Here is a 10,813-nt window from a genome sequence, read left to right as displayed (position 1 = left end):
AATCTGGAAAAATGATCCCTTAGCAATTAGAAAATGTAGTTTCATCTTTTCAGGGTAACGGGCTGAAATAAAAAACTCAAGAAAATCGAAAGCCCCTTTTTAAGAAGTTTCCAAGATCAAAAGTTCCCTTTTAAGAAGTTTCTAAGATGTAGTTTCATCCTTTCCGGGTAACGGGCTGAACGCGTTGAAACTTGCAACTAGCACGACATGACAAAGTTGATGACCCCAAGTGCTGGTTTCGGAACACTTTCACTCACTACAGTCGGTCAACCAGGTCTTCAAGTCCTTTCCCATCAAACTTCTGTATATATTTCCAACTGGAAATTTCAATCTGCAATCATCTGCAATCATCTGCTTCCCTATCAGACGACAGTTTCTCCAGCCCGCTCGCTTGTCTCGTGGTGAATTGGTGACAAGCATCTCTCGTCTCATCAGCGCCAGTGTTTTTCTTTCCCACCAAAACAAAAAATGGCTGCCCATGATTTGGCTATCATCGCACTCCTCTCACCGAAGCTTGATCATCACTTCCTTGTTATTCTCCTGCTGCTGTTAATCCCTTGTGCAGCTCCATTATCTTTCGAATTTCCCACTTTCCGACAAAGTGATCACACCAACAGTACGGAAGAGTTGAAAAAATTAGTTACCGAGGGAGATGCTGTTATCTTCAACCAATCCATTTGCCTCACTGAAGGAAGCCTGGGTGGGGAAACAAATAAAGCTAATGGAAGTGTTGGCCGTGCTGCCTACAGCGAACCCTTCCTGCTCCGGGACAATAATACAGGAAAACTTGCTGATTTCAGCACAACTTTCACGTTCATGATTGATACGAAAAACAGTACCACCCCCTCCTTTGTCGAGGGGCTGGCCTTCTTCTTAGCGCCAAATGGGTCCTTACTCAACCGAGCACTTGGAGTAGGTAGCAGTATGGGCCTCCCTGTCAACAGCTCCGTGGAAAATGTTACCGAGCCAAGAAATGAGTACCCGTTTGTGGCAGTGGAGTTTGATATCCACAGGCCAACTGTGGAGGATCCAGACGGCGGTCGTGTGGGGATTGACATCAACTCTGTCAAGTCTAATATTACCAGGCCCTGGAATAGTGGAATTCTGGAAGGAAAACTTAGTCGTGCTTGGATTCGTTATAATTCAAGCTTGAAAAATCTTAGTGTTTCCTTCACCACTTATGCCAATGATACCCACGAGCAAGTAGTTGGTTCTCTCAGTTACATGGTTGATCTGAATAAATACTTGCCGGATTGGGTCATCGTTGGCTTTTCTGCTTCAACAGGTGCTTCTTCTGCTCTGCACATCACCTCGTGGAATTTCACTTCTACTCTGATTGACGATGAATCTCTAGCTCTTTCGGGCGAACAAAAAAAGCAAGAATCTCCAGTTCCGACGCCAGGCCGTAGTTCTAAAGCCAAGTCAAGAAAACGCAAGAAATCTCTGGCGGTGATTATCGGTAGTACTACTGGTGGTGGTGGACTCATCTTGATTTGTGTCGTAGGTTTGGGTGTGTTGAACTCGCGCAAGAAAAAAATAGTGAGAGAAAGGACTGATACAAAGTTTATGAGTCCTCATGACTCAGTTGACCAGTTACAGAAGGTGATTGGCGGCCCCAGGCAGTTTTCGTACAGCGAATTGGCTTCCGCGACAGGACATTTTAGTGAGAGAGAAAAGCTTGGAGACGGAAACTTTGGGGTGGTTTACAAGGGCTACCTAAAAGACTTGGACTCCTACGCTGCTGTTGAGAAGATATTATTAGGACCTGAAACGGGGATCAAGGAAGTTGTATCAGAAGTGAGGATCATCAGTCGACTTAGGCATCGGAATCTGATGCAACTCATCGGTTGGTGCCACAAAGAAAGACAACTCCTACTGGCTTTCGAGTTCATGCCCAATGGTAGGTTAGATACTCATTTGTTCAAAGAAGAAAGCTCGTTAGTTTGGGAGGTACGATACAAAATTGCTCAAGGCTTAGCCTCCGGGTTGCTCTATCTACAACAAGAACTGGAACATTTTGTGCTGCATAGGGATGTCAAATCCAGGAACGTTATGTTGGATTCAAATTTCAACCCTAAACTAGGGGGGTTTGGGTTAGCAAAGCTTCAGGACCAGGAAGAAGGAATAGACACTACTACTTTCGCCGGAACCTTTGGCTACATCGCTCCTGAAGTCTTTATATTTTGTAAATATTCCAAGAAAACAGATGTCTACAGCTATGGGGTTGTTGCTTTGGAAATAGCCTGCGGGAGAAAACGCATAGACAGTGAGGCAGAAAGAAGTGAAATCGATATAGTGAAATGGGTATGGGAGCTTTATGAAGAAGGGAAAGTCACAGAAGCAGCTGACCCAAAATTGTGTGGGATTTTTTATGAGCAGCAGATGGAGTGCTTGATGATTGTCGGATTGTGGTGTGCTCATCCGTGTGACAGTTCAAGACCTTCAATTCAAGAAGCAATTCGAGTGCTTAACTTCGAACTTCCATTGCCAGATCTCTCACCAAAGAAGCCAATTTTTCCATCATCTCCTTCAATGTCACCTCCTCCTTCAATGTCACTCTCGAGGTTGACTAGTACCAATGCTTCTGAATCTCGCCTGTACGCAATCTTTCTCGCAGTCAGCTTTGTATTGAGGCTGCGCACCGCCATGATGAATAGAAAAAAGAGAGGAGATGAAGCGAGAGAGAATGGAGGATGGATTAGGGAGTCGGGTTTCTGATTCTTCATTTTTCCGATGTTTTCGGCTGTCTTTTTTCTAGCGTTTCAATTGCTACGCTAGGAATTCTCCGATTATATATGAGTGCAAGTTATTAGTGAAAATTTGATTTGATCAAACAAGTTTGAGCTTGGGGCTCCCTAGAGTACTAATCCCATGATCATTTTGTAAGCAAATTTACAAGTACTGTGTTTTCAGACAACTGCATTTATAGACAACAACAGCATCAAGTAGCAGTGTAGCTTTCTAACATGCACCGGTGTTTGAACGGCTTGATTGAGACCGTCAAAATCTAGACACGCAAATTCAGCCGTCCAATGTACCCATATACAGGTACATTGTAGATTTTTCGAGCAGTTATTTCACAAAAACACACAAGAATAATCCACACAAACTTGCACAATATCTTTTGCAGATAACAATACAGAAGAACCGAAATCAGAAAACCAAAAACCTGCACTCAGGATTCAAGAGGACTAATCTGATGAGCGAGTTCTCCTCTTTGTTTCTTGCGCAAGACGAACACATCGGCCTCTTCGTACGCATAATCTGGGTGCAAATCCTCATGAGGAACTTTCTCGATCGAAAAAACTCTCTCACACATTTCCCAGAACAGTTGGTGTGCTTCCGGGGACCTCACTTGGTACCCAAGCAAAACAACCCCGTCGTCCTTAACAAGCGCCTCCATGGTGGACACGAGCGGGCCCACAGTCTCCTCGATGTAGACAACGTCGGTCGCCACCACGACGTCGTACGGCGGACTCAGGGACTTGGCCTGATCGGCCGCCTTGTTCCAGTGCACGATGGCGTGCTTGATCGTTTTCCCCAGGACCGGCTTGTTGCGCTTGAGATTGTGCTTCAGTGCGGGCATGACCGCGGGAATATCGGTGAGGACGAGGTCGGTCAGGCCGAGGAGGTACAGGCCCATGCCGGCAGCCCCGCATCCGGCGCCGAGCTCGACGGCGCGCTTGCCGTGGAAGTCGAGGAGGGCGGAGTAGGGGTTGTTGGGGTTGGGTGGGGCCCAGCGCTCGGCGAACTTGACGAGGACTAAGGAGCAGGGCCAGACGGAGGTGCCGACGTGGAAGGAGCCGTTGTCTTGTTGGAGGGAAATGAGAGCGTCGCGGACCGGCAGCTCTATCACTGGTGAGTCGGTGAACTTCATGCCTCTTTTTTTTCGTTTTTTTTTTTTTTACTCCCTACTCCCTCCTAAACCGAGGCTTTTTCTTTGTTTTGTGTTTTTGTTTGTTGCCTTTTGTTTTTTTAAATAGGATAGGATATTTGGATTCGACCGAAGGATGTCGAGTGTAAAGTAAAAATTCTCACAAATAAAGCTACAAACCACTTACCACAAAATAATTTTTTTGATTATTTATTGAAAAATCTTATTTGAACTCATATAAAGAGGTTGCATGAGTATAAAAAAAATTTCGAGTCAAATAAAATTTTCCTTCTATATTATATATTGTGGACAACTTTGCACTTATAAACATCGAACGGGGTTACTATCATATCAATATTTAACACGTTTAATAATTGTGCCATGTTTAGGTTTGGAAAAATCGTCCAACTAATAATTGTGTTGTACTTAAGTTAGCCCTAATCATGCTCGTGTGGACACTTACTCAACATGCACACACGAATTGCCACCGCTAGATCCTCCACATATAAATGTGAGGTCTTTTGATAGTGTGTTAAGTAATTTAAAATGAAGGAAAAATACGGTTTGTTAGATAAAATTAAAACGAAAAGGCGAATAATTAATTGGCTAAACAATTAATGATTAAAACCTTTTTAACATGGATAATTCTTGAAAGAGAACTTCAAAATTAAAACGAGAACTGAACGTTTTCGATCATCAAATTACGCACTTTTCGGTAAGGACATTCTTACCATAGAAACATTTCTAAATGGGGTATTATCATATTTGATTAAATTACACCAATTCACTTACCAAAGTGATGGAACTGAAAAGAAGTTATTGAACAAGATATACAATGTACTACGAAGAACTAATGCTGTAAGTGTTGGCTGAAGACTCAGTATGACCTTCAGAGCCAGCACTACTATCACCAGGTACAACATTGAGAATAATACTGGAGAAGGTAAAATATATGGCCACCGGCATCTCTGATGGGAGAATGGGCAAAGGAACTTCGAAGTTAAGCACTTGAATCGCTTGTTGTATTGAAGGTCTAAAATTATAATCAGGATGCGCACACCATAACCCAACAATCATCAGGCACTCTATTTGTTTCTCATCGAAATCTCCACACAATGTCGGGTCAGCTGCTTCAATGACTTTCCCTTCTCTAAAAAGCTCCCAACCATTTCAATTATTCTGCTTTCTAAACTTGGATCGATGGGTTTTCTCCCGCGAACTATTTCCCAAGCAACAACTCCGAACATGTAGACGTCCGATTGCCTGCTAGCCTTTTCTGTCATAACATACTCCGCAGCCATGTAGCCCCCTGGTTCCAGCCACAATTGTTGTTTGTGGCTCTTTTTCGTGATCCGCAAGTCAAGCTAATCCAGAACCCCCAAGTTTCGCATAACATTGCTAGATTTGATATCCCTGTGTAGGACACATTTATCCCACACTTGATGTAAATAGCGCAACCCGCAGGCCAAGCCTTTGAGCAATTTAGTATCTTGCCTCCCAGCTGGTTAACAACTTTCAGCTTTGGATAGATGAGAATCTTAGATGCCGTTGGGCATGAACTAGTAAACAAGTAGGAGCTCTCTATTTTGGTGGCACCAACCAATGAGCTGCGCTAGATTTTGGTGCCTATGTCAGTCTGATGACCCTTGCTTCTGATGTATACGCCTTTAGACCTTGTTTAGATCCCTCTGATGCCCTTTTAACAGCGACACGTGACTCCATGTCTTCCATAAATCCTCGATAAACCCCACCAAATCCTCCCTCACCAAGCCTTTCCACCTCATCAAATTAAGTTACTTGTCGTGCAAGCCAACTCTTTGCAAGAAAACTTCTTGGGGCCAGTCCCTTTGTCTAATTCCTTGTCAACCAAGTCATGAATTGTAGGATGTTCATCACTACGTTCTCCCGTTGCCCTTTTCTTCCATAAGATGAACCAAACGAAAACTATCCTTGAAGCCAAGATAATACCAGTACACACCCCAACCGCTAGTCCTATACTGTCATTTGCTGATTGGGGATCAGAACTGGGGTGTGATGTGTCAACTAATGAAGAATTAAAACTCCACGAGTTGATCTTGTGTAGAACAAACTGATCAGCATAGATCAGCGGCAGCAGAGAACCTGATAATCACCCAATCTGGAAGGTATTGATCTAGTTCAACTATTTCATGTAGATAATTCAGTAATTACTTGGATACCGTTGACATAGCTAGTGATAGCACGCTAAGATTTATTCAATGAAAAACGTGAAATGTGTCGGGAAATCAGCAAGAGTTTTCCCGTTGCACTTCCGCAGAGAAGGAAGGGTTCTCTGCGAATTGTTCGTGGTATGTGGTAATAACCATATAGTCATACTGATTCATGTAACTATATTGGTTAATCAAGTGGTTTGAGTTAGTTAGAAGAAAGTTGTTAGAAAGGGTAATTGAGTCATTCTGTATTGAAACGTTAGCTATTATAAATAGCTGTTGTAACTTCCATTTGTGGTATTGCATTTCATATGTTCTTCAGAATATACAAAGCTTTCTTCTTCTTCTTTTCATCATTCTTTCTGCTATTGTTCTATAATATTAGTATATCATAATATTCTAGGTTAATATGGTATCATCGTCGGAGAAGGCTCTCTGCCGTTTCCGATCCTAGGGTTTCTTCTGCTACTCTGGTTCAGTTTCTTGGTGGTTCATCCAAGGGTTTCTTTCGCTGGGTTCTTTGGTCGTTTGGGCTACTGAAGTTTACAATGGTGTTCGAAGGATTGATCGTGCGTCGTGTTTGAAGAATTGATTCATTTCAGGTGATATTGTTCATGTTTCTTCGTCTGGGTTTTTGTCTTGAATGTTGATTTTGTTTCTGGATAATAATGGAGTTTGAGAGTCTGTCATGATTCTTGTGAATTGGGGATTCTGTTATGTTTTCTCCTCAGTTGATGAATGAATTCTGATATCGTAGTTGTGCTTTTTAATGGAGTTTGAGATTCTGTCATGATTCTCGTACATTGGGGATTCTGTTATGATTTCTCTTGAATTGATGAATGAATTCTGATATAGTGTTTGTGAGATAGTTAATTGAAGGGTTGCTAGTGATATTGTGAATTGGTATATCAGTTTCAAGAAAGTTGTTCGTCTTTCTTTGTTTCAAAATCTGATTGCAAGAAAGTGTCAATCTTTCTTGTGTTGTCCAAGGTGTTATTCTCTGTGGTTAGTTGATTTGATCTGTGGAAGTGTTCCTTTTTCTCTCATGGCTGCGTCTTCGTTTAAAGTTGAAGGTGTTTTAGGAATGCTTACTATCAAGCTTAGGGATGATAATTTTGCCAAGTGGGCTTTTTAGTTTCAGTCGGTGTTAAGGATATAAGTTGTTTGGTCATTTTGATGGTACAACTCCTTGTCCATCAAAGTTTGTTGTTGATTCAAATAATGGGGTTACACGGGAGATCACAGGAGCATATACTGAATGGGAAACAACTGATATGGCTTTGTTGAGTCTCTTGCTTGCTACTCTTATTGATGAGGCTATGGAGTATGTGATTGGGTGTCGACCGGCGTATGAAGCTTGGAATAATCTGGTTGATCGATATGCCACTGTGTCTAAATCCAGAATTAATCATTTGAAAACTGAATTACATACAATTCAAAAAGGGTTCGATACGGTTGATAAATATCTGTTGAGGCTTAAACATATTAGAGAACAACTTAGTGCTGCAGGTGAATCCATCTCAGATAATGATGTTATGATTGCTGGTCTTGCTGGATTACCTAGGGAGTATGGTGTTATTCGTACTGTTATATTGGCCAGGGAATCTACACTCACTTTGAAGGACTTCAGAGCACTGTTACTTGGTACTGAAGGGGAAATTGAAGGTGAAATGAATACACTTACTCAGAATCTGTCAGCACTCTATGTTCAAGGGTCAAGTTCTGGTTCCAACATTGGTTCTGGTTCTTCTGCTTCATCTTCCAATTCTAACAGTCATGCCCATATTCCAGCTCTCACTGCTGGTACTGTCACTGCTGTACCTTATGCTTCACAACTATCCCTACCACCATCTCAAGTTCAACAGTCATATTATTCTCAACCACCACCTCAGTTTCCAAATGACTCAGTTGGTTACGGTTTCTCTGCAAATTATAGTGGTCAAAATGCACCTAGACCACAGTCTTTGAATGCACAGTCTGGATCTTTTGGGAATAATTATAGAGGTACCAATAACTATAGAGGTGGAAACAATTACAGAAATAACAATGGCTTCAGAGGAAGGGGATATAGTTCTGGCAATTCAGGGGTTTCAAGACAATCTGGGAATGGAAATAATAATTGGTCAGGTATGGTTGATACTAGAACTACAGTGTTGATTGAGTGTCAGATTTGCAACAAACGAGGACACACTGCAGTTAATTGCTTTCACAGGAATTCAAATGTACCAACCACAGGCGTTGTAGTAGAATGTCAAATATGTGGGAAGAGGGGTCACTCAGCCTTGGATTGCTATCAAAGGGGAAACTATGCTTATCAAGGACAAACTCCACCTCCATCACTGTCTGCAATGAATGCACAGCAGACTTCCCAATTTCTTCCTCCAGATGCTTGGGTTGTTGATTCTGGTGTGTCACATCATATCACTTCTGATATCAGTGCTCTCTCTCAAGTGATACCTTTTGAGGGCTCTGAGAAGATAACAATTGGGAATGGTACAAGTCTACTAATTAAAAATATTGGTTCAACTACGCTTCACACTCCTAAACGTTCCCTGATTCTTAATAAAGTTTTACATGTGCCTAATATTGCTAGGAGTTTACTCTGTGTGAAACAGTTATGTGCAGATAACAAAAGTTGGTTTATCTGTGATGATTCTGAATTCTTTGTGCAGGACAAGAAGACAAAGGAGATAGTGTACCACGGAAAGAGTAGGCCTGAGGAATTGTTCCAGATCCCTGTGGTCACAAGTGCAAAGGGTTCTCAGTTCATAACAAAGTATCCAGCAGCTTATTTGGGCAAAATAGTGAAGAATATTGTCTGGCATCAGAGATTGGGACATCCAGCTCATGATGTAATGACTATAATGTTGAAACAGTCAAATATTCCAGTACAAACAGATGATAATCATAGTACTTGTATCTCTTGTATTCAAGGCAAGATGTCTAGGATTCCATTTCCGCTTAGAACTGATAGGTGTACATTTCCTTTTCAGAAAGTACATACTGATGTCTGGGGTCCATCACCTGTAAGATCCATAAATGGATATAGGTATTATGTAACATTTGTTGATGAATATACAAGATTTGTTTGGATATTTCCCATGAGCAATAAATCTGATGTGTTTACCATCTTTGTTAAGTTCTACAAGTTTATTCTTAATCAATTTGGTACAACAATCAAGTCGTTGCAAACAGATGGGGGAGGGGAATATACAAGCAAGAGTTTTACTTCATTTCTAGCTGACAAGGGAATCTTGCAGCTCATATCTTGCCCTTATACTCCTCAACAGAACGGAGTGGCAGAAAGGAAACATAGACATATTTTGGAAACTGCAATCACTCTTCTTAGTGCTTCTGGTTTACCTTCTGAGTTATGGTACTTTGCTTGTGCTCATTCAGTTTTGTTAATCAATAACATGCCTTGCAAAAGTTTGTCTTTCAGTTCTCCATACTTGACTTTGTACAAAAAGGTACCTGATATACAATCTCTTAAGATTTTTGGCTCTGCTGTATTCCCATGGCTGAGACCTTACAACATTAATAAGTTACAACCACGCTCAGTGATGTGTGCATTCTTGGGCTATTCACAGGGGTATAAAGGAGTGATTTGTTATAACTTACAGACCAAGAAGTTTATCCTTTCTAGACATGTCTGTTTTGATGAATCTTTATTTCCTGCGAAAATGGTTCAACACACAAGTCCTGCACGGGTGGATAGACATGAGGAACATGCACAACCAAGGGATGTACCTGTTATTGTATCTATACCAGTGTCACATGCAAGGAGACCTACGGATTCTGCAGAATCACAACACTCTTTATCTCAATCAGGCACAGAAATACTTTCTCTACATACTACTACATCAAAAGACCATGTCTCAACAGCATTAGAAAATCAGGGGTCTGGAACACCTTATGCTCATTCCTCTTCACCGAACACTACTCCTTAGCTTCCTGTCATTGATCCTGCACAACTCCAGGTAGTTCTTCCTTTTACCTCACCTTCCCATCATAATAATTCAGTCATCACAGATGTCAATCAGAATTGTATCCAAACCAGGTTAAAAACTGGTACCATTGTTAAGAAGAGTTATGTGGGATATCTTGCTTCTCTACCTCAGTTGCATTCCTTACATCTTGATGAGTTATTCTCTGCTGATTTCTCTACCAACTTCAGTACAAATTTGTCTAGTGGTTTTTCGTTTCTTGCTGACATCACAGATAGGGAAGAACCTAGAAAATTTAAAGCTGCATCATTGAAACCAGAATGGCAAATTGCCATGCAAGAGGAATTTAATGCACTGAAAACTCAAGGCACTTGGATACTTGTTCCACCTCCATCCCATCGATCTATTATTGAAAGTAAGTGGGTGTATAAGGTTAAGAAAAATCCAGATGGTAGTATATCTAGGTTCAAAGCCCGGTTGGTGGCACAGGGGTATTCTCAGGAGCACAGCTTGGATTACTCAGAGACATTCAGTCCAGTGGTTCGACATACCACTGTAAGACTTATCTTAGCCTTAGCAGCTCAGTTCAGTTGGCAATTACGGCAACTTGATATCAAAAACGCTTTTCTTCATGGAGACTTGGAAGAAGAGGTTTATATGAAACAACCACAAGGGTTTGTGGATGCTACATGTCCTGATCATGTCTGCAAATTGATCAAATCCCTTTATGGGTTAAAACAGGCTCCTCAAGCTTGGAATTCGAAATTTACTAGCTTTCTTCCTGCTATTGGATTTCAATCATC

General features: G+C 41.5%; 2 protein-coding genes and 1 pseudogene across 2 annotated transcripts; 1 reads left to right on the top strand and 2 right to left on the bottom strand.

Annotated features, from left to right (window-relative positions):
- The first annotated feature begins 256 nt into the window (after positions 1 to 256).
- LOC103431232 (L-type lectin-domain containing receptor kinase IX.1-like) lies at positions 257 to 2,917 on the top strand. The gene has a single exon (XM_008369369.3). The coding sequence runs from the start codon at positions 469 to 471 to the stop codon at positions 2,716 to 2,718; it is 2,250 nt and encodes a 749-aa protein (XP_008367591.3). The 5' UTR covers positions 257 to 468; the 3' UTR covers positions 2,719 to 2,917.
- LOC103430743 (uncharacterized) lies at positions 2,907 to 3,960 on the bottom strand. Its single transcript, XM_008368892.4, has one exon. It carries the CDS (start codon positions 3,875 to 3,877, stop codon positions 3,176 to 3,178), a length of 702 nt encoding a protein of 233 aa, XP_008367114.1. The 5' UTR covers positions 3,878 to 3,960; the 3' UTR covers positions 2,907 to 3,175.
- Positions 3,961 to 4,704: 744 nt separating this feature from the next.
- LOC139194805 (L-type lectin-domain containing receptor kinase IX.1-like) lies at positions 4,705 to 6,081 on the bottom strand (annotated as a pseudogene).
- Positions 6,082 to 10,813: the final 4,732 nt, after the last annotated feature.

This window comes from Malus domestica, chromosome 03, assembly GCF_042453785.1.
Source record: "Malus domestica chromosome 03, GDT2T_hap1".
Classification (NCBI taxonomy): domain Eukaryota; kingdom Viridiplantae; phylum Streptophyta; class Magnoliopsida; order Rosales; family Rosaceae; genus Malus; species Malus domestica.
This window is presented reverse-complemented; position numbering and strand designations above follow the sequence as displayed.